This window comes from Lissotriton vulgaris, chromosome 2_1, assembly GCF_964263255.1.
Source record: "Lissotriton vulgaris chromosome 2_1, aLisVul1.2, whole genome shotgun sequence".
NCBI lineage: Eukaryota > Metazoa > Chordata > Amphibia > Caudata > Salamandridae > Lissotriton > Lissotriton vulgaris.
In genome coordinates, this window is record NC_141687.1 from 1947886293 (window position 1) to 1947913192 (window position 26900).

The 26900-nt window shown below is 45.1% G+C and overlaps 1 protein-coding gene across 1 annotated transcript in view; it reads right to left on the bottom strand.

Moving 5' to 3' along the window:
* Nucleotides 1–3235: 3235 nt before the first annotated feature.
* LOC147733535 (treslin-like) overlaps nt 3236–26900 on the bottom strand; it is a 542019-nt gene continuing 518354 nt past the window's right edge. The window contains exon 18 of the mRNA XM_086956935.1: nt 3236–4200. Within this exon, the coding sequence (XP_086813061.1) occupies nt 4064–4200 (137 nt within the window). The 3' untranslated portion in view covers nt 3236–4063. The remainder of the gene's footprint in view (nt 4201–26900) is intronic.

A 26900-nucleotide genomic window follows, 5' to 3' on the forward strand; every position in this document is an offset into this window, starting at 1 on the left:
CCTGCCCGCCGTGTCGCATTTCTCCTCGTACTTTCACTTTGACGGCCGCAGGCCGTCTCTCGTGTTTCTCCTTGTTTTTTTTACTTTTCTTGTTTACTCTCTCGTCCTCTTCGCCATTTATCCTCCCGTTTTGGCTTCTTCTGGCTGCACCTCAGTGACGCTCTGTCTATAAAGACACTACAACAAAACACCGCTGCAGATGGATAAAGATTTTCCCAGTTTTTTGCCAGAAAGGTACATATCTGTGAAGGACTTGGAGGCAAAGGATTTCTCCTCTCCTAATTATTCACGGCCGGCCAGTCGTACTTTCTCCCTCTCCCCATCTTCCCCTCTGCCTGCTCTCCTCTCTCTCTCCCTCCCCCCTCTCTCCCCTCCGTCATTCGCACTCGCATGCTCAAAACATGACATTTAACTGTCACATTGGCATCTGGATCGTAAGCACCATTGTTTTTTTCTCTGATTCGGGTTCATAGTTTAGAACTTTTTACGTTATTATTTGTGCCAGCGATCGTGTTATGTCAATTACAGTAATGTCGTCATCATGCTAAATAAAAGTATTAAGAATTGGAAAATCCAACCTAATTTTTAAATGTGCAAGATTGGTGTGCCCCGGGACTTTTTAACACAATCTTTAAGCCAGTAATTTTTTATTTAGGAAAGTTTTATGTGGTTTGTTTTGATGTAAGGTGGTTTACGGACCCACCTTCAGCCGCAATGATCAAATGCTGAAAGAATGTGCTTTTGTTTCATTTTCGTTCACTTGCATCTGAGACTGCTTCCTCCAGAACGCCGGTATTCCCCTTGTGGCGGAAGTCACTGCCAGATCTGATCATGCCTATACTGTTCTGCGCATTTCTTTTAGGCTCGCTGCTATTTGTTATTGAGTATCTTGGCAGCCAGGCACATTTCAGACTTGTTTATATAGGGCTGACCTTATTTTGTGCTCTGCGATACCCGTTTTGGCTTCTTCTGGCTGCACCTCGGTGACGCTCTGTCTATAAAGACACTACAACAAAACACAGCTGCAGTTTGATAAAGATTTTCCCAGATTTTTGCCAGAAAGGTACAGATCTGTGAAGGACTTGGAGGCAAAGGCTATGGTGGTTCGCATTGTTCCTGCTCAGAGCAACCAGGACAACGACTTCTAAAATGTTACAAGCTATGTTTCCCAGATATGTGGGGTAAATGTCATCTGTAAGACAGTAACTTGTGACCTCCTGGTTACCAGTAGAGCCTTGCTCGAACATGTCAATTCTTCAATCCCCCTCTCTCTCCTCTCTCCCTCTCTTTACCCTGCTCTCCTTTTTCTCCCTCTCCCCATCTCCCCCTCTGCCTGCTCTCCTCTCTCTCGCCCTCCCCTCTCTCTCCCCTCTGTCCTTCGCTCTCATCCTCCCCCTCTCTTCTTCCCCTCCCTCTCTCCCTCTACCCTCTCTCCCTTTCTCTCTCTCCCTTTCCCTCAAACCATTGTTTTTTTCTCTGATTCGGGTTCATAGTTTGTAAAGAACTTTTTACGTTATTTGTGGCAGCGATCGTGTAATATCAATTACAGTAATGTCGTCATCATGCTAAATAAAAGTATTAAGACTTGGAAAATCCAACCTCATTTTCAAATGTGCAAGATTGGTGTGCCCCGGGACTTTTTAACCCAATCTTTAAGCTTTTGGATTTTCGTCACAATAAAAAACACTGAACATAATCTTCACAAAAGTTATTTACAAAAATTAAAGCTATTGACATTACAAATTAAATTAATTATTTAAGTATAATTATTTAAAAAAATTAAAATCCATTGTTATTTTTTAATATCAATACATCTAAGTCACGTAAATACAAAACATGTTGTATTACAAATGCTATAGGTGTCACATTTGCGAAAGTTATAACTATTGGCATTGTAAATGACCACCACCACATCCACCACTGCCACATCCACCACCACCACCACCACATCCACCACCACCACCACCACATCCACCACCACCACCACCACTTCCACCACCACCACTTCCACCACATCCACTACCACCACCACATCCACCACCACCACCACATCCAACACCTCATCCACCACCTCATCCACCACCGCATCTACCACCACCACATCCACCTCCACCACATCCACCACCACCACATCCACCCCCACATCCACCACCACCACATCCACCATCACCACCACCACCACATCCACCACCACATCCACCACCACCACCATATCCCCCAGATCCACCACCACCACCACATCTATATGTGTGTGGCTCTGTGTGTGTAGGTGCAAATGCAATGTTCTTGGATTTTCGTCACAATAAAATACACTGAACATAATCTTCACAAAAGTTATTTACAAACGTTTAAGCTATTGTCATTATAAATTACAATAACTTTTATTTAAGTATTAATTATTTACAAAATTAAAAGCCATTGTTATTTGTAATATCAATACATCTAAGTCACGTAAATACAACACACATTGCATTACAAATGCTATAGGTGTCACATTTGCAAAAGTCAAAACTATTGACATTGTAACTGACAAAGCTATTAATTTTGCTACTTTTCAAAACTAACACATAAATAAAAAAAGTGTCATTTACAATATCAATAGCTCAAACTTTCCTAATGCGAGACCTATTGCATTTCCAATGCTTGTTTAGTTTGGATTAAGGGTATAAAAAGGGCAACATCACCATAATGGAGATTGGTTTTGTACTTTGTGTGTGTTTGGGTTTGGTTGTACATTGATTGAATGTGTTATGGAGTTTGTATAAGATGGTTTGATTGTTACTTTAACAGCCCTGAGAAAGCCCCCAGTGGGTGAAACGCGTTAGCTGTGTGTATCGACTAACCTGATAAAAGCATAAAGAAGATTTCTCCACACTCAAGTCTCCAAAAACGTTGTCACCTGATTCTATATCATATGCTGTTTAATGTGTGCCTCTCTTTGCTTGTTGTGAGAATGTGGGTTGCAGTACTCAGCAAAATTTGAAGACCCTTCTCATAATCTAAAATAGCTTAGAGGAACCAAAGGGATCCCAGCTTGACTAGATAAGTCTGGAGAAAAAACACTTTGCAGTTAAAAGCGAAGCACTGCTCTCTGTGATTCTCTCGACAGCTTTCCAGTGTTCTTTGAGGACTTCTTGAAATCCTTTGAGTAAAACGTTAGTGAGCTCTTACGATGCACTTCCGAACCCGAATGGCGGAATTTAGTTTTTTTAAATAACTCACAAAAACCAGTATACAGATTTTCATGTTTATATTTATTATTTTTTTTACAAAAGAACCATAAAAATATGTATTTACAGTTAGCTATTTTCATTATTTATAGACATACACACAAAAAAACATTCAAATCCCTCAATGGTTTCATGTCAAAGTATTGTCATTTAAAATTTGTGGGAAAACAGTTAATACTTTCACATTAAAAAATTAATTGAAATGCAATGGTCTATTTACATCAAGTAAGCGGATTAAAGAAAATAACCATCTGTTTTAAATGTAATGTGGAGTTGGAAAAGTCTCTGATGGGGGTTAGGATAAGGGGGGACATTGTTCCCAAAATCTTACTGCAAATGTCATTTTACTGTAAACCTTACATTTCCAAGTAATGTCCCTTAATTTAGACTAGTGTCCTGCAGGAATGGTCAAACCAGAACACAGACTTGATTCCTCCAAATAAATACATAGCCTACAGAACTGATAGCGCTACTGCCAGCCCCAACATTTATGTGCTTTGTCAGAAATGTATATCATTATAAAGGCGACAGCATAATCACATTTAATAAAATGAATAACTTTCACATTAATATGGAGGCATTAACTTGCTAACCTTATTCTCCCTTTCACCTTAAAGCAGCTCATCGGCAGGTAACAAATAATGGCGTGGATTTACGACACATAGGGCTTTTAATCAGTTTGGATATACCCAGTGCAACCTACTCGATGAGTGACAACCAGCCAGCAGAATTCTCTTAATCAAGCTGTTTGTTAAGCTTGATGTTCAAACATTATATATCCAGTGCTAAAAAAAAAGGGCAATCATTTAAAAGCAGATTTCGGATTTCTCCGTTCAGCTAATTAGTTTTTTTTTGGTGTAAATTCTACTAACAGAACGCCGAGGAACACCACCGCTGAATCGAGAGTCATCTTCTTCTGCAACACTGGTAAGAACTGCCTTCTTAGTGGGGGTCTCCAAGTCAAACTCCTCTACAAAAAAAAAAATAATTATAAATAATGTTGCAAAATGTGTACATACCGTCTAAAAGCAATAATGAAAATGTAATTACAAAAGCATGCCCTGTGCGAATCGTCCTACCTAAAAAGATATTCCTTGTTGTGCATTAGAAGGGAATTACTTAAAAGGCAAGTTACTACAGGTAGAAAGGAAAATAACAAGTTGCTTTAGAGTACAATATTTGCTATGTACAACCTAACTCCCCCCAACGCACAAGGACGCCAACCAACATTTAAACAAGATATTTATGGCATTTCATCAGAGAACTTGTAACAATCTACAGGTTTTGGTGGACCAGCATTCACAATAGGTTGAGAAGGGTATAGTAAGCAGTATTGAAACCTAAACAATTATTGACTTTCTGAACACTATGTTGTCTCAAGGGAATTTTGGATTGAATACCTATGGACCTTAGTCCTCACATGGTGTCAAGAGAAATGAAAGAATTTTTAGCTGCTATAGGTTTAAGAAAGACATAACAGGTGCTTTAAATCATCCAGAGGTAATGGAGCAACATTCAATCCTGCCATTAAAGAGTGCATACTACTTGACAGGTCTGCAGGAAAGAACTGGAATTATGGTTTGATGAGGTTTCTTTATGCTTACAGATTTACATGGAAAGTACCATTTGAATTGGTCAAGGGAAAAAAGTCAATAACAAATTGTAACCTGGTTGGGTAGAAAGGGGTAAAGGGAAGCAGTGTGAAGTGGGAGTTTGACAATGGTTTAAATAAAAGACTAGAAAAGTAGGGATGATCGCAAGAGGAACTTTGATTATCATAAAGTAGTTTGAAAACTGAAAATAAGTGTAAGTGATGTGGTTATAAGCAAGGGCTAGATGTATGATGCATTTCTATGTACAACCTTTTTGTGCGAGTCGGTAACCTACTACTGACTTGCAAAATAGAGTTTGCGAGTCACAATTAGGAATAGCATGCTAAGGGCATCACTACCTAGTGGAGAGTCGCTGGGGGATATACGATTGTTTTGCGTCCGGAAGGCGGTCGCAAAACAATCGCAGTTTACCACCTACTTCAAGCAGGTGAAAAGCCAGTCGCAAACGGTATCCCTTCCCTTTTGTGACTGGTAGCAAAAATGTTTAAGAGCAAGCATTGGTCCCACGGACCACAGTCTAACCTTAAAGAAATAGAAAGGTTTCATTTTTCCTTTAAGAAAACAGGCTGCATTAAAAAGAAAAGTTGCTTTATTTAAAGGCAAACACAGACAGGGTAGTCTGTTGTCCCCAGCAGGCCACCATCCATGGTTGTTGGCCATTCTCAATGAGTCGCAAATTGAGACCTGCCTCATGAATAATAATGAGGCAGGTCAATTGCAAACCCATTGGGAATTGCTAATGTGTCTGAGACACATTAATACATTTTATTTTGGAAGTCTCTAATTGCGAGTCACAAACAAAACAAAAAACAAAAAATAAACCCCATTAGAGACTCAAAATGAAATGGTCTTACTTCTGGCCCCACACCTCCTATTCTTAAGCAGGGGAGAGGGGGAGGACCCTGAACAGGAACGTAGATCCCAGAGTTCAGCGTGCCACTGGTAAAAGCTAGGTGGCATGGTGGGTGAAAAACGAATGATTGGAATGCCGCCCGAGAGATTACCAGTGGCTGAGACTAATTCAAGAATTCTGTCCATCACCTCGCTGCTTTTACATTTGGCGCCCTGGAGAATGTCCTGAATGGGGCCTGGGCTCACTGTGTAATTGGAACCACGCTATACCCAGCTGAAGAGCCCATAACAAGGGCGAAACCGATGATGGGTTGCTTGTGTTACGGTTCAGGGATGACCTGACCTGGCTGTTCGAGCTGGACAGTTCCCATGAGAAACAGGGTCAAGACATCATTTGCACATGGCTGTGACCAAACTGAGCTGGCTTGGTGGGCGAAAAAAGATGGACTGGGATGCAGCCCGAGAGACTACCTGTGGTTGAGATTAATTCAAGCATTCCATCCATCAACTTGTTTTTTAACTTCAGATTGGGAGCAGCTAGATAGATCCTGTTTACGCTCAAATGAATTGTAATTTAACATTCTTTTTAATGTTGATGTTGGATTTTAAATTACAATTTTGAAAAAACTACTTTTAGAAACTTGGAAATTTCTTGCACAAACCAACTGTGCCTTTTTGCAAGTGTCCTGGGTCACAAGACTGTGAATGACTCCACTGTTGGGCTTTGTGTGTCGCTTTCAGACAGCGGGACAAAGGAAGTCTAGGTGAGTGGGGAAAGGGTCTCCCTGACAGAATGACTGGGGAAGAGCTGTACCCTGCCCTGATTCCACTTCAAACGGATCAGTCTGGAGCACACACAAAGGACCCGGACACCAGGCCCCCACTGCCTTTTGTCCCCTTGACAGTTTTAAGCCAAACTCAGGGGAAGAACAGACCAGAACCAGTTTTGTAGTTATGTCGGGGAATTCACCTACACAACGGCTGGCACCAGGTATTACAATAGGACCTTCAGAACCAACCACTCACCAGAACACTGATGGACCTGTGGAAGATTCAGAAGGCCTGCCCTTCTATCAGAAGTACTGCTCTGCTGTTGGAAAGACTGCCTTTACAGTCTTAATACGGAAGAATGAACATGCTTGCCTTGATCCCAGAATGACTGCAAGGGTCAGTTGGCAGATCTGTGTGAGTTATAGATACAAAACAAGCTTCCAGGGGCCTCCCTACAACTGCCCAGCTAGATCGGCACAAATTGGGCCTCCCTAGGCCTTGCACAGCTCTGCTGCTGGGATCCGCTGGAGTGAGTCCTGATACCATGAGGTGTCTCCCAAGTCCTGGACCCTTGTCTGACATCAGTGTGAACTCCTCCTCAAAACAAAGTTCAACATTCCGAATTTTAGTCTCTGTGCAATTACAAAGCAACCTGTACAATCCGAGAATCGACTGCTAATGCGAAGCTCCAGAGAAACCTGCTCTTCACACTGGCTGCAACGATTTGTGGCAATCGAAAGACTTGCAGTTCATGCCAGCAACTATTTGCAACGATACACCAACGTGAAGCTCCAGCGATGATCAGCCCTTCGAGCTGCAGTAAAGAACATGCACAACCTCCTTCTCGCGGCCTCCTCAAAAGCAGCTCTTCACATTGGACTTGAGAAGGCAACTCTACAGAGGAACTAAACGGGTCCCTGCAGTTGACCACCACCCCATTGCGTTCGCTTGAACATGTGGTTTCCCCAGGCCTAGCGTGACCAGATGACAGCGAGTGCTTCTTCGTTCTATTTTTATCTAAAACTATGAGAAGTAAAATCTTTTTCTTCTACTGAATGGATTTTCATTGTTGTGTTTTTTATTTATTTACTTGTACTGTATTTTTCCAAATGGTTTTGGGATTTTTCTTTTGTTGTGTTTTACATTTTTTTACTGCTTGTGTGGTACATACATACTTTACACATTGCTTCCAAGCTAAGTCTGTCTGCTTTGTGCCAAGCTACCAGAGAGGTTAATTTACATAGGTTAATTTGCTGACTTTTGTGGTTCCTCTTCACATGGAGTGTGTTTAGGAGCAGTGCTAGTTGTGGCTGCGGGGTCTAAAAACAGACTGCATCACTTAAATTGATTTAGAGTGCTATGACCTTCACAACTAACCGATAAGCACAAATGATTTGTTCTGGAGAGCGAAGGGCATGATTGCAGAAATAAAAAAGCATGCGTGTAATCAATTGGAGAGACCAGAAGGGTACATTGTCAAGTCAAACTTTATTTACTTTAAAACTTGACAAGAAATACTTGGGGAGGGAGTGGAAGGCAAGCACCACTGTGGGATAGTGTACTAGAACTCTACTTCAAACTATGAAGAATGTTTCTCAAGGGACCCCACTTTTCAATATGTTATTTATTTGATATTATATAATATTTAATTGAAGAAGCAAAATAGTTTCCCTTGGATGTAAATAACAGTATTTGATGGTTGCCATGTATGAACATCTTGCTTAGACAGTCTGCTTTATTCTTGCACGGTGCAGATCAGAAAGCTCAGATACCTTGCACACTGGTACATATCTACGTGTTTACCATGAGAGCATATATACTGATACTTCTCTGTTTAAGGACAAAGAACACTGCTTTGGTGTTGCCCATCTTCAATAATACAGTCCTTCGCAACACATGAGTGTAGAAGGCCATCAGGGCATACCAGACAGCCCTAAGCAACAACTGAAAAATGTCTGTGCAGCTTTTCTTCCACCCCAGTCCATAAGTGATAAATCTGTAAAAAAAAATGTGGCCTGTAGTTGAGAGGATAAACGCCAAGGTAGTTGGAGCCACCGGCTTGGGTTTAATTCATTCTACCCATAATTCAGATGCAGTTCATTGTTGGTTGCTTTCCAATGGCATTGTAGGGGATCCAGGCCGATCAAATCATAATGATGCGTGACAATATGAGACAAAGGAGGGCATTAATTGAGCTAGGTGGCAGGTGGATGGGGTGAGGACAGTAAAGGAAAGTGAATGTAACTAATGAACTTGGAGATAAAGACAAAGTAAGTCAACAAGGATGAGGCAAGTCACTGACCATTTGAAAACAATATAAGGGGACATTCATAGTGTAGGTCTGCAGGGCTTTCTGGCAAATCTGGGGTACTTATTAAAAGACGATCCCTTGTCTAGACAGCCGAGAGCAAGTGGAAATCTAAGACCTCTTCTGCTTCTTTTTCTTCTTATGTTGAGACTGAGACATACCAAAATGTCCCAAGGATTTAAAGTGGGGCGAGGATCATGGACTCCGTGACAGTTCCCAAGACCCCAACCGAGACAGAGAGTCATAGAGTTGCCTGCTGAGCTACCATGAGCTTGAGAGACTGCTACCGTAAGGCTTTAGGATTCATGGCGCAGCAGTCAGAGCATGACTGTGGGTTGTGGTCGTGCTCGAGGCACCGCAGGAAAACAAAAGGCAGATCAGTCACCGGTTGTTGACAGGCTCTTCAGGGCTTAACACCAGCTTTTCTGGAGGCCATCTTTGCCACACTAGGAGGCACAAAACCTCAAAAGAATTAAAAAAAAGACAAACAAAATCCAGTGAACAGTGACTGAAGGAGGAGCACTTCTCCTCATCATCCCTGTTGGTGCTGAATGAAAAGAACTGACATCAGTGCGCCTCAGGGGTGCCTCTATAGGTGCCATGGATGCCACTTCTGGTACGGACGACGCTACCTACCGGTGCGCAGGGGTACTGTTCATGAAAATCTTCTGGATCCAGACTAACGCCTGAGAAATTCAAAGGTAAGGAACCTGTGGCTAGAAGTATCTATCAGATGTACAGTTTCACTCTACTACAGGGTCCAGCAGGGTACCAAACTGGGGAAAAAATGCACAACAAGTTTGAATATGCAGTCCCCAATGACCCATATATGCATTTTATGAGACTTCAGATGGTCATATTTCTCTGGATCAGATCATAATCAGATTCCAGGCCTTCGTCCCACCAACTGGATCAAGTCAATTACTCTGCTCCCCAAAAGAGGATTCAAAGGCTTTACCACACAAAAGGGCAATTAACAGTGCTTCACTCTGTTCCTGGGAAAGTGGTGGTGATGAAACCTGCACCTGTGCTGTCAACTAGATTGATATTCTATACTCTGGCTGGAACAGCCAAGGTCCTCTTGAACAAAGGAGGGAGCTCAGACTAATGGAGTCAACATAGAAGGGGTACGCCTTTTAATTTTTGGTGGGAAGGGATCAGGCAGTTGTGTCGTTTAGGGGCACAACTGAGACTTTCAGATGAGCTCTTCCCAGAGAAAACATGAAGTCACATTTGGTAGGATTGGCTACGGGTGCCTGGGCGCTACAATATTCCATTCCTATTTAAAAACCCCTACACAAGGGAGAGACCTTTCAAAAGACACTGGACCCAGGAGCGACAATGTCAAAAGGACTAATGACCTGAAAGGATGGACTAAGGGACTTGGACTCCAGCGGCCCCTCACAGCTGACCCTCACAACTAGAATGAGTCTCTCCAGGGCCAATAGCACTAACCTCGTCATTACCTCCGAGGAGCTGGGTTGGGGGGGGGGGGGGGGGGGGGGAGGCATTGACTCCCTGCTCTTTAGGTGCTCTTCAAGTTTTAAGGATGCTCCGAGGACTGATGCCGGGGGGGTGGAGGGGGGGGGGGGCTTCTGCTGCATAAGATGCTAGGCAGAGAACAGCTCTGGCGCAAGGATCCAAAAATACCCCCCCCCCCCAAACAAAATGTTCCCTTTTTAGATCTCCAGGAGGCCTGAAGATAATGCTCCTGGTGGTTAGACCTAGCCACCAGTAGGAAAACAAGTCCAAGATGGAGAAAATCAGCTTAACTGAATCAGAGGTATGCACCCAGAAGATTTGCCCGTTTCAAAACAAAAATGGGCGAGCTATGTTGACGAGATGAGAGCTGACTGAGAATTATAGCAATAACTAAGAATGTACTGTCCAGGATGGAGATGTTGGTTGCACGTGAAATGCTGTGAGTGGTTTACGCTCATGGTTGAAAATCTCATAGCAATAAAATTATGGGGTGGGTCAAGCACACGGCGATTGGCACATCCTCATGTAATTCATTCCATTGGGAGAGGGGGAGTAATCTGTGTGTGAGCCTGTACAGCTGCTGACCGTGCCATAACTGTTCTGTCTGTACATGACATGACTAATTTGCATCTGCATTAAGTTTGGAAGGCTTCACTGATGCTGCCTATGCTGTCAACATATGCTGTTACTCTGCAGCTTTTGCTGAATAAGAGGAAATGGCCAGCTACAGCAAGTGCTCAACTATGCGTTTGTGAAAGTTGTACTACAACTATGTCCAGGACTTTAACCCCTCCCATGCTGGTGACGAACCCCAGCCATCACGCCCCGCGGTGGGCGTGTGCTGATGACGGGCTGGGGTTCGTCACGGCCCTGCCCTGTTCTTTTGTTTACAGCTGTAAAATCGCGGCCGCAGCGAAGGGGTTAAATGAAAAGGAAAAGATATGGAGGGGTGCTCTAAAAGGGCACCCTCAAAGAAGCATGACTACAAACCTTTTTCAAGAGAGTGGAAGGTGCAATTAAGGATTTGGTTTAAAACATGTGAACTAAAATCTGGTGTCTTATGTATGGGTTTAACCTTTGCACTGTGTTAAGTTGGCATGTGTTAGAGTTTTAAACTCCATTTTTCCTTTCCTGCTGCCACTGCACACAACACATTTTGTTATTAATGCTTTTCGCCTAGTTAGGTATTTTGCTTTACACGAGAATAACATGTTTGCTTATAATATCAGTCTTGCTTGGTAAGCTATGTCTGTACAGTGGGTGCTGAGGCCTTCAAGGTTATCTCAACACAGGGCTTATTGTTTGAATTGATCAGCGCACAGAGTAGACATTATATGGATGCAGCTGCGGCCAACTTTGGTTTTAGGCGCTAATGATATTGCACTGCGTAAGGCAGGAGACACACACTTGATGAATATCCGTAAGCAGAGTGTTGGTGTAGGAGATGATATGATCAATTTCCACTGAACCTAAAGGTATGGGCCCGCCCTTCTAAACCCAAAGAGACCTTCTGTAGATATAATATAATAGCTAGGGAGGGTAAACAGAGGTTCTATTTAGACCGGTTTCCTTTAGCACTTTAAAATGCTTTCACCCTTTGTATTTTATGGAATAGTAACTATGCTTTTAACCTTGATCTTTATAATAGGTTTGCTTGTATTAGCTAAGATACTGTGTTTGAGAACACTGCATTAGAAATAAACATTTGAAACTTGCACGTGTCCTCATTGACTCCTCGTTCTGGATTGATATGTTAGTATAACGAAAGAGTGTTCATGTGTTCCACGTTACCTGAGGTGTTCTAAATCCATGTTCTGGGTTGTCTAAATCATTGGGGTTTTGATAGTACCAATGAGACACTGATTGCTAGTCTGGTAGGGGATTTTGGATACTAAGGTGAGTTTTGGGACACACTAATTCACTGAGGTTCTACGTCTCTATGCACAGTTCTGTGTAGGAGCAGAATCCCTGCTACACTAGAGCTTCACAAAGCATGCAACCTGACTAGTATAGCAGTGCAGATGTCTCCTCTACAGAACAGAAAGGCGGGAGTGCAGTGAAGAATCTGTGGTTAAAGAGCGTAATCAAAAGTAAGCAACTTGTTCTTCTGATGAAAACCTCTAACTTCAGATTCCCCATCTTCAGAACTGACAGCAGTACCTTCCAAATGGTGTAAGGACAGAAGAATTGACTCAAACCAAAGAGTCTTGCAGGACAGAGCAGGTGAAATGGCTATGTCCCTCTCTCCAGACCAGGCTGTCAAAGGAGTAGTGCTTGATAAATATGTCCACTTGAGACCCATGTTGCAGGCTGGTAAATGTACTTAACAAAGAGTCCCTGCTCACCCTGCCCTTTGACAGCACCATTGTGGCAGTCTTGCCCCGGTGGAATGGACCTATAGGCTTTCAGGGAGCTCCTCCTTGGCCAGTGAGCAACATTTTTATGCATGCATAGCACGATCCAGCCTTTCTCTGTACCAGTGAAACACACAAAGAGCTGGAAATCCATACGTTGTTCTCTTTAGTGCTTGAATTGAAAAGCTCAAAGGTCTTTTGGAGGTGAAGTCTTCCTCTTCCTGCTGAGATGGTCCATCCTGTCATTCCTAAAGCATCGCAAATTACCAATGTTCAATTTGACAGCCCACATTCAGATGTCCTGTGCTTCACGGGGAAGAACCAGGCAGTGCTATAGCTGAAGAATGCAGAGAACACAGTTGAAGTGTCTGTCAAAATCACCAATAATTTTCTTGTGATTTGTTCCTGGGAACCACAGAAAGCATACTTGGCCACCTGCATATCCAAGAAGTTGATATGTTATGTTATGTTATGTTATGTTAATAACTTTTATTCAGCGCATAGCTGCCCCAGCGAAGGGGCGTCCTGGCGCCTGATCAAGTACCACAACATAACAGACCGCCGCTGAGAAGAGGAAATTAGTTAACGGAGGTGAACAGATGGGTCTTAATCGCCCGTCTGAAGAGAGTCAGGCTATTCAGGGCACGGATATGGACAGGAAGGGAGTTCCATAGTCCAGCCGCCATGACACGAAAAGAGCGACCTCCTATCCTACTCAGTCTAAATCTAGGCATGTTCGCTAGATAGAGGGATTCCGACCTGAGAGACCGCCTGGGGACATATGGGGAAACAAGGCCCATCAGGGCGGGAGGAGACGAGAGTTTCAAGATCTTAAATGTCAGACAGAGTGCCTTAAATTTGATTCTCTGTCTGACCGGCAGCCAGTGCAGGGAGGTCAGGACTGCCGATACAGAGCACCGTCTCGGGAGGCCTACAATGGCCCGCGCAGCGGCATTCTGCACCCTCTGCAGTCTAGTCGCCTCGGCCTGATTAACGCCGAGCAACAGAGCACTCCCGTAGTCCAGCCGGGAAAGAATGGAGGCTTGGACCACCAGTTGCCGAGTAGGGGGGTCGAAGAATTTGAGGACAGGTCTCAGTCCTCGCAGAATCCCATAACAGGTGGCTGCGATCTTCTTAGTGTGGCTGGTAAAAGAAAGGTTGGAATCCAGCCAGACCCCCAAGTTCTTCACTTCGGCCGCTGGAATGGGAGTCACCCCCAATTCAGGAGGCCACCATTGATCTCCCCACAATTCCGCTTGCTTTCCTAAAATCAGGACTTCGGTTTTCTTGGCGTTTAACTGTAAACAGTTAATACGCATCCAGTCCGCCACGGCAAGAAGCCCTGCGCGAAACCTGGGGGCAGTCACCTCAGGGTCCCCACTGAGTGTCACCGCTAGCTGAGTGTCATCGGCGTAAGATGTCATGGTTAAGCCAGATTGTCTAACTACAGCAGCTAGCGGTTTCACATACAAGTTGAACAGCGTGCAACTTATTTTTAGAAATCAGAGTCGTAATAGTCCCTGGTAAATGGCGGGCACATCCTGTCCTTCCTGCAGAGTCCACACTACAAAACTATTATGTTGTGAGACGAATTGAAGCCCAAAAGCACCATAAATTGCCTGGCCATAACTGCAGCAGACTGTTTCAATAAATTAGACATTGAGCACAACTGTGTGCAGTGCCTAGTGTTGAGGAAAACACCCAGGAAGAAAATGAGTTACTCACCTCTAACTGTAGTTCTTCAGTAGTGATATCTTTCATAGATTCACACGCTTGAATCATTCCCGAATTGAGAGTCCCACATACCATAATAAAGCAGTATGCATCACTATTATAGGCTATAACGGAATGAACAAACACTTTAATAGCCTATGTCCTTTACAAAAAAGAACCATACTTCAGCGAATAAGGTGATAGCACACTCTAGAATACTCTCAGGAGAGGCTGAATCCTTCAGATTTCCAAAACACAAGTGGGAAATAAATTCCAAGCTATAAGGGGTGCCTCTCAGGGGAGGAGGGTGGCTTGCATGTGAATCTATGAAAGATAGCAATATTGGAGATCTACAGTTACAGGTAACTAACTCATTTTCTTCTCCGGTATTGTATATTTCATAGATTCATAGGATTGAATCAGAATAGAAAGCCTTTATTTTGTTTGTGTACTTTAAAGAATTAGCACAAATAGAGGATGGAGGGTAGAAGTATAAACAAAACATATTCCTATGCTGTATATGTATATGTATATATATATATATATATATATATATATATATATATATATATATATATATATATATGTATGTATGTATGTATGGTATGTATGTATGTATGTATGTATGTATGTATGTATGTGGCTTTGACATAATGGGCATGAAGAAACTCATTTAAACATAAACTGCACTTCTCTTCACAAAGAAAATCCATTTAAAGAATTTCATGTGTTAATTTTCTTCGGAGTGTGCAGCAGTTCACTTTATAAACCTGACACGTTTCAACTCTCTTGGGAGCCTTGATCACAGGTGAGTAAGCTTTCTCCTTTTTCAACTGACCACATGACTTTTCTTCAAGGAAACACCTTTTTTTCTATTCAGTAGTTCTGGGTCGTGTTCTTTCTATGGAATGTACAATTTTTATCAAAATCTTTATTTCGGCTAGATTGCCATAAAAGATAAAGCACAACAACAGTAGAAATAAAAACAAGCAATTGCTTAACGGACAGGTAATCAAAGAAAGTTTTGTTATGTCAACAGTAGCCTGAATCCTTAATACAGGTCATCATGCAAGGGGCTATAATGAGTCCGTTGAGGCAGTAAAAGTAATGGAAGATAAATACATTTTGATGAAGTTTAAAATTATATTATCATAACAACTCGTAAGAGAGGGTCCGAGGGAGGTGTTTAATGACCAAACAGGCTAATACCCCCTGTGTAACTACCTAAATAACAACAAAGCCTGTAGGTCAAGTAGAGCTGAGATATACCAATTAACACTGGTAAAGTTTGCACAGAAAGTAATTAAAAAAAAGGACTATCAACTGTTGCTGATTAAGTCCTATCAGCCCACCTGATGGCGGAGCCTCATCATCTAGGACTTCCAAAACCAGGTCTGTGTGCAATCACCCAGTTAGATATCAGCAATGCATCACAAGACCAAGGTATGGTTACCACAGTTGTAAGTCCTGATAGTGGGACTGATATGTGCAGTGCAAGAAATTCAAAAAAAGATAAGTGCATTAAAATGGCTATCAAGGCAAACAAAGACCTTTAGTGTTTGCCTGGACGTCAGATTAAAAATAGTGGACTGACAGTGTGAAAGAATCACTGTCTAACTTGCTTGGTAGAAATCAAGACAAAGATCTATACAGGGCCAACATGTTTCTGCCTTATTGTGAAGTATCACTGGCATTCGTCAGGGCCAAGCTATAATCTGCTACTGCAAGGGCACTATAATATGTGCTCAACTAAGAAAAAGAAAATTAACATAATAGTGATCAATTGGAAACCATCCTACCACATCTTCTCAGTATTGTGCTGTTGATGCGATAGGTCTTTCCCATCAATTTATGGGAAGTGGACCTCACCTCACCTCACCTCACCTCACCCAGCAACTGCTCGGACGAATAAGGCACCGCTCTGTCCGTCGGTACCTTGCGGTACAAGAAGTTGCCCCTGGGTACAAGAAGTTGTAATAAATCCATTGAAACAGTAAAATTGTAGAAAGGTAATTACAGTGGAGAAGTGTGGCTCAATGGTTAGAGCAGCAGACCCTGATGCAGAGGTCTAGCCCGGGACCAGGGTTCAATTCCCCGCCTCGGCGGGTCTTGGGCTTAAAATTCCACGGACCTGATAATTCTCGCCTTGGTGCCTATTCCAATCATGGAGTCCCACTCTGCAACTCTGGGCAATAGCTTGCTTAATCTCTACAACGGCCCCCACAACGCTAAGGATGCCTGGCCTCCACCTTAGGGGTGCCCAGGAGTGGACGCCTTACCGGGAAAACCAGGATGGGTTCCACAGCGGTATTCGTACAAGCGCCTTGAGACCCTTGCGGGTGAGTAGTGTGCTATACAAGTATCAATTTACAATTTACATTTAAAAATAGTTAAAATTATAAAATTAATCTACAGCCCTGGGTAGCAAACATTGTCTCTTATGCCAGAAGGTTTCCAAGTATTTGGCTACCGCACACACTATCATGCTAGAAAGGTCCGATTTGAAAACCCTGTTTCTGTGCAGGCAATGAGTAAAGCCTAAGTTTTTGCAGGCCGGAACTATCCACTTCCTTCTCCCCTGCCAATAGGTTAGACAGAAAAACAATATATGCAACTCGGTTTCCTGTTCGTAGTTGCAATCGGGGCAGTGACTCAAGGGGGGATCAGACCACTTACTAGTGAAGGCTCGGATTGGTAAGCTTCCGTACCTCCACTGTAGGTACAGTTTCCTGGTATTAGATGGAAATATAACATCTAGGATTCCCTCCAACTTATAAGTATCCTTGATCTTTAGGAAGGAGTCGGTCAGGGTACCTGACTGTATGCCCTGTCTCTGTGCCACAATTTTACTTTCTCGGTAAAGTGAGAGTAACTGTTTCCTTGAGACCGTGGAGCAGGCGGTCGCAGGGTCAAGCCACAGATCGAGTAGTCCCATGCGCATAAGCTCATTTTTTATGTGCCGGAACCAGGGGATATTCCCTGCACTCGGATAGTTCACGATTTCCAGGAGCTCAGACCTATAGCTTACCAGCTCTGGAGTGGTCCAAACTCGGCGCCAGAAGATTAAAGGCCTAACTCAGAGTTCCTCGTCAAGTGGCCTTAAGCCCAAATCTAACCTCATTGGCAAAAGAGGGGAACTAGGGGGGGGGGGGGGGGGGGGGGCTAGGGGGGGGGAGAGAGAGATAAAAGCTGCGTAATAAATTGGTTCTCCGCTACCACTAGCTTGCGATTACACGTATGGCCCTAAAGTTCACTGCCATACATGACCGCTCCCCTGGCCTGCACTCTATCCCTAGCGGGGACCAATTGCCCTGATGGAAGATTTGTTTTTGTTTATAAGGGCGATAACTCCTCCCGCCATTTGGGCCAGTTTAAGTTGTGATTTTGTTTGGTGATGACGCCAGGACATTTGCTCATTTAGAGTCACCCCATGATATTCAAAGGTTCGGACCCTCTCCAACCTATTTCCGCCAATGCATGTCTTAGACAGAAGCAGGGTGTCATCAGCGAACATAATCGCCGGCACCCTGCTTCCGGCAAGTCTGGGACATCACCATCCACTACCCTGTTTAGGTGAGAGATTTCCCCGTTGACAGAGGCAGAACAGGGTCGGTGCGAGCACACAACCCTGTCTTACCCCCCTGTCAACGGGGAATCTATGAGATAGAGCACCATCACAGCCACATCTAACCTGCGCATAGTTATTTGTGTGCAGGCGGATGATCATATTTAGGAGATGTTGGGGTACTCCCATGTTGGACAGGACAGACCAAAGTTTTCTACGGGGTACGAGATCAAATGCCGCCCATAGATCTACGAAAACGGTATAGAGGCTGCCACCCTCCACTTTTACCGTTTTCCAATATAAAAGAGCCAAGCGAAAAATGTGGTCTATAGTGGAAACTTTCTTTCTGAACCCCGCTTGGTAAGGGCTCAGGACTGAGTGTTCAAGCATCCACTCCAGTAACTCATTCATAAGTGTGAGCTCTGGATTGTATGGAGAATGGTCTGTAGGTAGTCAAGTTGGTATCTTTCATACGGTCATTAAAGGCCTTGGGCTGCCCTATCTGACACACAGGTGCTGTCTGAGAGTCACCCCCAAGTGCTGAGGCTCAAATGGAGTGCTTATTAGAAAGGTGAGGCCCACGTTAAGGTCCCATTGTGGCATGACAGAGAGAGAGAGAGGGAAGAAACAAACATCGCAACCCTTTCAAAAATCGAATTCCTGGGCTATGGACCACAGAAACAAAAAAATATCACAAAACCCGGCTCGAAGGGGGTCAATCTGCCGAGTACTGCACCAATGCACAAATGTGTCCCAACAGGTATACCGTTTTAGTCAAGGGACGCATGATTGCCAATATATCAACCACCTCCGAAAGAAGGTCAAAAGTGTTCAGCTGTTGCCACTAAGACTCCATGCATAAAGTGGATATTACATAACAAGGCTCCAGTGCAGCAACAAATCAGGGAGGAAATTTGTTCATCAGAAATTTGACGGAAAAAGAATTGCACACCGTGTTGATGACTGTAGGGAGGGCGATTTTGTGTAATCAGCTTCACTATTGTGAAAGCCCCCCTCCACCCCAAAGAAATTTTAGCTACAAAGAGATTCGACAGAGAAGCTGTTTTGGTCACAGTATTACCACATGGGATGCATTCACTATGGGGAGGAGACGGAAACATTTCAGCTATCTAAACACTCCATAGGGAAGGATGGCCACTTTCTTTTGCCTTTCTTTTGTCCATGATATAACAAGGGATACGATAAAAACTTGCAAGTAAAAAAGTAGAGACTAAGCGGTATGGCCCGGCCCCTTCTGGGCAAGGCAGGCTCATTGTTCGTCCAGGCCCGTCTCATGATGCAGGTGTAAAAGGTACACTATATAGTGCCGAGGGCACCCCTCCTTGCTCACCACCTCTGTTAGCAGCAGAAAAGAAAGCCTGAGAATGCAGGCCTAGATAGACAGACACGCTCTGAATTTAGGAGGTCCAGAAGATGCAAGATTTCTATAAACAAATCTTTAGATTCTACAATTTGCAACGGTAGTTCCAACACCTCTGTGGCACTACAGACTTGTACTACAAAGGAGGTGCTTTTCTTTCTGGATGGCCCCAATACAGAGTATAACTCAGTCTGGTGCAGCATCAAAGCCACTTGCAATTTAAATATCCAAATATAGGCCAGCATCATTATAGTGAGGCGGTAACAGATTTACCTTCCCCCTCATCGTGAACTCTGTCATTCTGAAGGTCCTGTATTACATAAGTGTTGGAAATCAAAAAGGGGTTAAGGTGCTGATTGAATTGGTGCCGAGGTAAAGGCAGCACCAGAGAATTATTCCACTGCATGGACTGTGCTTATTGATCTTTAATCTAGACATTTGTCAAGATCTAGCTTAGCTGTAGTCAGCTCCAGATTTGAGACCCGCATCGGAGTCTGACCCAGAACCAGCACCTCAGGAGCTCGGTTCTTTTCAGAGTGGCAGAAACCAGAGTTGGTTTTGGGTTTAAAGAGAAAGCGTCACCGACCATTGGCCAAACAGAGGCATCTGGATTTGTGAAAGTCTCAAAAAACCACAAATGTCAACATGCAGGGCTGGTGCCTATATATAGCTCTGCCACTTCAGAAGGAAGTACACAGCCACCGTGGAGTCTTATCGTGCCACCTAATAACCCGTATGGAGGGATACTCCCTGTTAAGAGACATTCAGAGGGTGGACATGTATCCTGGCTGGTTTTCTCCTTGGGACAGCAGTCTCCCTGCAGCACTCTTTCTTTCTCAGCATGAGTGTTTGTTATGTCTGAGGCTGGTACAGGGGGCACTGGAGGTTTCAATCTTGAGACAAACACCTGTAGCTGGGAACAATTATGAAGACAACACCAAAAGATAAAGAAAAGAGCTTCTGAAAGACTCACTTGTATTTATTTATTTATTTATTTTAACGATTTGTACAGCGCATGGTGACCCGAAGGCATCCCCGCGCTAAAATCTTGAAGGCGAACCTGAGGGCAGACAGGGGGGAAATTTTTTTTTATTTAGGGAACAATAACGTTTTCAGCTTCTTCCTGAACCGCAGGTGATTGGATTCCAGTCGGAGGGTACGGGGGAGGGCGTTCCATCTCGTGGAGGCATTGATTGAGAAGCGGCGGCCACCTGAGCGTGTCTTTCTATGCCTAGGGACGTTGGCCAGATTCTCGTTTTCAGAGCGGAGGGACCTGGAGACTTTGTAAGGTGTAACCAGGTTTCTTAAGATGTTTGGGCCGGAACCGTTAAGCAGCTTATGGGCAGTGCAGAGGGTCTTGAAATCGACCCTTTGGCGGATGGGAAGCCAGTGGAGGTCCTGGATTGCATGCCTGGCTGATGCTCTAGATGGGAGATTCCAGAGTAGCCGGGCGGCTGCGTTCTGCGTTCGCTGGAGTTTGGCGAGGGTCGATTCTGGTGCTCCGAGGTAAATCATGTTACAGTAGTCCAGCCTTGCGAGCACCAGTCCCTGAACTAGGAGTTTCCTGGATAGTGGCGGGAGGAGGGGAAGAATCTTCCTGATGGAGCGCATTAGGCCAAAACAGGTCCCTGCTGTCTTGGTGGCTTGAGTCTTAAGTGATAGTTCGGGCTCTAGCCAGACCCCTAGGGTTTTGATTTCCTGTTTCGGGGTGGGGATTTCTCCGAAAACATCTGGCCAGACCGAGGGAGGGATGGTGGACCACTGCTTGCCCAGAAGCATGACCTCAGTCTTGGACCCATTTAATTTGAGTGCTGACTCGCACATCCAGGTGTGTATATTTTTAAGGCAGTTTTGAAGATTGTCCGGGTGTTTGTCCAACTGGGAGAGTGAGACGACTAGCTGGGTGTCGTCGGCATAGCTAACTATTTTAATCCCAAAGGGGGTGACAACATCTTCAAGGGGGGCCATGTATACATTAAATAGGGTTGGACTTAATGAGGACCCCTGGGGGACTCCGCTCGTGAGGGGGAGGGTGGCAGAGTGGAATTCGCCATCCCACACCTGGTACGATCGCCCTGAGAGGAAGGACTCTATCCACTTGAGCGCTGAGTTTGCAATCCCTGCAGCAGCTAGCCGATGGAGAAGGACACGATGGTTAACTGTGTCGAAGGCTGCGCTTAGGTCCAGGAGGATCACTGCCACTGATCCTCCTGAATCCAGGATGCATCTCGCCTCCTCGATGACAGCGAGGAGGGCGGAGTCCGTGCCATGACCTGGGCGAAAACCCGTCTGGGACTGCCGTAAGATGTTATTGGCTTCCAGGTAGCGTGATAATTGGCCATTGACCAGTTTCTCAGCCATCTTACTGGTACCAGGGAGGAGAGAAATAGGTCTGTAGTTCGCCATGTCGGCAGGGTCGAGCTGGGGTTTTTTAAGGAGTGCCTTGACAATTGCACATTTCCAGCTAGGGGGGACCGAGCCTTGGGAGAGTGATGTATTTATGATCTCCGTGATTGTGGGAACGACGACTGGGGCAATGGTTTTAAGGAATCTGATCGGGACGGGGTCTAACGGGGATCCACTTTTCAATTTGGTTAAGGTGGATTCTACCTCGTCTCTGGTTACTGTTCTGAAGGAGGTGAGCTGAGGGAGCGTGCTGTTTACTGCATAATCAGAGAAACCCTCGGCATTCGGGTTGTTGGGTAGACTGAGAGGGGGCATCGATGTTAAGATGCGGTCGATTTTGGCGTTGAAATAGTTGGCCAGCTCGTTACTTCTGTCCACAGGCGTAGTGTTAGATGGGGGTGGGACAGATTTTTTCAGGAGCTCTTTAACAATGAGATATGACTCCCTTGCCGAGTTAGTAGCGTTTTTAATCCTGGTATCATAGTGAGAGGCTTTGGCGATTTTGAGGGAACCTTTGTAAAGTCTCACCGTTTGTTGATACTCCACTTTACTTGCGTGCTGCCAATCTTTTCTCCATGACCGTTCGGCTTTTTTACATTGTTTGCGAAGGACCCGGAGTTCCGGGGTATACCATGGAGCGGATCCTAGTTTATGGTTCTTATTTTCCCGAGATTTTATTGGGAGAATGGAGTCAAGGGAGGTGGTGATCCAGGTTCTAAATTTACTGTCCGCGGTGATCGGGTCTTCCGAGGGAGTCGGGATCGATAGATTCAGTGTTTTGGTCCAATCATCTGGGGATAGTTTGGCCCATGCTCTATCTTTAATGTAGGTGGTGGGTTTGTGGAGTTTCTTGGCTACTCCTGAAATGCGGAAAGGAACCATGAAATGGTCCGTCCAAGGTAGGGGAAGGGATTTAGTGACTTGAAGAGTGGTGTCATTCGTAAATATAGGATCAAGCAGATGGCCTTTAGTGTGCGTAGCACCAGAGTTAGCTAGGTAGAGGCCAAATGTTGCCAGTTCTCCAATCAGTTCATTCGCTCCTGTATCTGTGGGGTCATCGAAATGTATATTAAGATCCCCTATTATGGAGAAGTTGGGGGTGGAGTGGGCATGCGATGCAATGGTCTCAAGGAGCGCTCTCGCGAAAGAGCTCATATTGCCTGGAGGGCGGTAGATTAAGAGTCCCACAAGCGTGTGGGTTGGACCTATGTGGATGGAAAATTGGAGACTTTCAGAATCCGTGATCTGGGCGTCGTGGATTCTGCAGGTAAGGTGGTCCCGGTAGATAATCGCCAGGCCTCCTCCTCTACCCAGAGGGCGGGGCTGGGATTGAACCAGAAAACCTGGGGGGGTAGCCAGGATGACGTCTGAGTCCGAGTGGCTTGTAATCCATGTTTCTGAGAGAAACAGGATATCAAGCTCATGATCCTCAATGAGATGGTTGATAAGCAACGCATGTCTAGGGAGAGAGCGGCAATTCAAGGTGGCTAGTTTAAGAGCTGTGGGCAGAGTAGGTCGACAAGGGAGCTTGAGCTGGACAGGGCGGCATCGAGTACATATATTGTATGGGCCTTCCGGATCATAGATATTGTTACATATAGAATCAATAGGGGGTCTAAGACTAAGGAGGTCGCGGCGTGAATAGCTTACCCGAAGGGGTGTCTGGTCCGGCAGGGGTTCTGGCCCTAGGCCCGGCTGTGCGCGGACGGGCGCAGACGGGCTTGCCTTAGGCGCGCCTTCGGCGCGCAAACGGCGCTCCCGCTGCGCTCGTCCGCTGCGCTTCCGGTGACAGCACATGATATAGGGGTCAGGGGGGCGTGGCCTTCGGGGGGCGTGGCCTAAGTGCTCGCCGGCTTGGCGTTTGAGGCAGGGGAAAGTTCAACAGCGAGTGAGCGCTAGGTCCGCTGCTCGCCGAGATTCCCAGTAAAGGTGAGTGCCTGGCGCTTGTTGCGCGTGATAAGTTTTAAAAGCAGAGTATTCAGTGACACCAATAACAATTTTTAAAATCTCCCGGCTTCCGCCTCAGGAGTGCGCGTTCGTGATAGTGAAGGTCGCTTGTAAGCAGCGCCTTAAATACAGCGTCAGGGGGGCGTGGCCTTCGGGGGGCGTGGCCTAAGTGCTCGCCGGCTTGGCGTTTGAGGCAGGGGAAAGTTCAACAGCGAGTGAGCGCTAGGTCCGCTGCTCGCCGAGATTCCCAGTAAAGGTGAGTGCCTGGCGCTTGTTGCGCGTGATAAGTTTTAAAAGCAGAGTATTCAGTGACACCAATAACAATTTTTAAAATCTCCCGGCTTCCGCCTCAGGAGTGCGCGTTCGTGATAGTGAAGGTCGCTTGTAAGCAGCGCCTTAAATACAGCGTCAGGGGGGCGTGGCCTTCGGGGGGCGTGGCCTAAGTGCTCGCCGGCTTGGCGTTTGAGGCAGGGGAAAGTTCAACAGCGAGTGAGCGCTAGGTCCGCTGCTCGCCGAGATTCCCAGTAAAGGGGAGTGCCTGGCGCTTGTTGCGCGTGATAAGTTTTAAAAGCAGAGTATTCAGTGACACCAATAACAATTTTTAAAATCTCCCGGCTTCCGCCTCAGGAGTGCGCGTTCGTGATAGTGAAGGTCGCTTGTAAGCAGCGCCTTAAATACAGCGTCAGGGGGGCGTGGCCTAAGTGCTCGCCGGCTTGGCGTTTGAGGCAGGGGAAAGTTCAACAGCGAGTGAGCGCTAGGTCCGCTGCTCGCCGAGATTCCCAGTAAAGGTGAGTGCCTGGCGCTTGTTGCGCGTGATAAGTTTTAAAAGCAGAGTATTCAGTGACACCAATAACAATTTTTAAAATCTCCCGGCTTCCGCCTCAGGAGTGCGCGTTCGTGATAGTGAAGGTCGCTTGTAAGCAGCGCCTTAAATACAGCGTCAGGGGGGCGTGGCCTTCGGGGGGCGTGGCCTAAGTGCTCGCCGGCTTGGCGTTTGAGGCAGGGGAAAGTTCAACAGCGAGTGAGCGCTAGGTCCGCTGCTCGCCGAGATTCCCAGTAAAGGTGAGTGCCTGGCGCTTGTTGCGCGTGATAAGTTTTAAAAGCAGAGTATTCAGTGACACCAATAACAATTTTTAAAATCTCCCGGCTTCCGCCTCAGGAGTGCGCGTTCGTGATAGTGAAGGTCGCTTGTAAGCAGCGCCTTAAATACAGCGTCAGGGGGGCGTGGCCTTCGGGGGGCGTGGCCTAAGTGCTCGCCGGCTTGGCGTTTGAGGCAGGGGAAAGTTCAACAGCGAGTGAGCGCTAGGTCCGCTGCTCGCCGAGATTCCCAGTAAAGGTGAGTGCCTGGCGCTTGTTGCGCGTGATAAGTTTTAAAAGCAGAGTATTCAGTGACACCAATAACAATTTTTAAAATCTCCCGGCTTCCGCCTCAGGAGTGCGCGTTCGTGATAGCACATGCAGTCAGATTCGGTACATTGGTGCGATTGCTAAAGGACAGGAAGCCACAGGTAAAATTGATGTAAGTTGACTGTTTAAAAGAGCACATTTGTTGGGCTTCACATTAAAAAAAATAACACCTTTCATGTTAATTTACCAAAGTATGTGAATACATAAAACATGCAACGCTAGAGAACTTAACTGTTCTCTTGTACTCAACTTATATTATTACTTCAGTTACTCAAAGAAGATTACATTAGCACTTGGACAGAACAATCAGTCGAGACTTCTGACTACACATGTTCCAGAATAAAATTGTAATACTAAACCAAACTGCTAGACCTTTCCATAATAAAGCTTCCACGGACAATGAATATTTATCATCCGTTCCCCAAAAGCTCCAAGTGTTAATTGCATGTACAATTGGGTGGGGGAGTTCCAATGTTTCTTTTGGTTCGATCTATAGACAGCAATGACACGAGAGGTGATGGGATCAGTATCCTGGCACTCCAATGGCCAAAAGAGTGGATGCTGGATGAAGTTAGTATGCAACTAGTGCAAACAAGTCTCTAAAGTAAGGCTTTCAGTATACTTTCAAAAATGTGGGAATCAAAAACAACAACTAATTTCCTAAATTGTGTATTAGTAATGGTCTTTCTGACTTTTGATTCCCACTCTACAAAATTACTTAACTAAGGAAATCAGTTTTACAAGCTTTCTCTAATTGCTGGAATTAAGTGGGTAAATACATTTTGGTAAAGCAGAGGGAGAGGTTATAGTAGCCTAGAAACAACCTCTCCCAGGGCACAGATGTGAAAGAATGTAATGGGACGGGTCTCCTGTATAGCTTTGGAGTAGATAGGGCTCTTTACTTCACTTCCCCATTTCGAATTTGTTGGTTTTCGCTTTTCATCCTCAGCACACACAACAATCATACTTGAGTGAGGAGGTCCTCCTGTGCCACAGTATGCAGCCCAGAGCTGGATCTGGAGAGGCACACCAAGTGTGCTCTCTGAGTGTAACTACAGTCAGCTCAAAACACTGTAGAGGATTTCTATTGATAGCAGCAACAGAATACAGTTGCAAGGCAGGCCTTTTTACCCGCCATGGATATTAACCTACTAACCCCACCTTCGTTTACAAATGTGAGTGCCAGTCCCTTGCAATCAAGTCCTTAACTTCATCCATGTGCGACATGGATGACAAAGTGAGATGTGCTAAGTGTGTGTGACATGCATGCAGCGGTGTACACATAAGAATCAATGTTGATTTCTTTGCACTAGAGTTTTATGTAAGATGGATAGTGGAGAGAGACCCGGACAGCAACGCAATTTGCAGTCTTCTGAGCATTTTTTTTTAATATGGTTTGTAACAAACTGTAGGGTGAAGAAGATAGGAGACAGTAGTGTAGAGAAGAAATGCGTTACTTACCTGTAACAGCAGTTATCCAGTATTGGTGTCTTTCATAGATTCACATGCCTGAATCATTCCCCGTCGTCGAGACGGGAGCCTCCGGTAAATAAAAAAGTAATGTCCATAGACATACATAGAGAGAAAGGGTCCAAGGGTCTCCCCTTAGTAGCCTTTCCTTGTCCTTATGTAAAAAGGACCAAACTGACATAGTCAGCCAATCAGCTCCGACCTCCCTCTAGAACCTTCCTGGGAGGAGCCTCAGTCCCTCAGATTTTCGTACGCACCCAGCTAGGTTTGGCGTAATATAGTTCCGAGAGGGAAGTGAGTCCTTCCCGGGGAGGCGGGAGGGTTGCATGTGAATCTATGAAAGACACCAATACTGGATAACTGCTGTTACAGGTAAGTAACGCATTTCTTATCCAGTATTA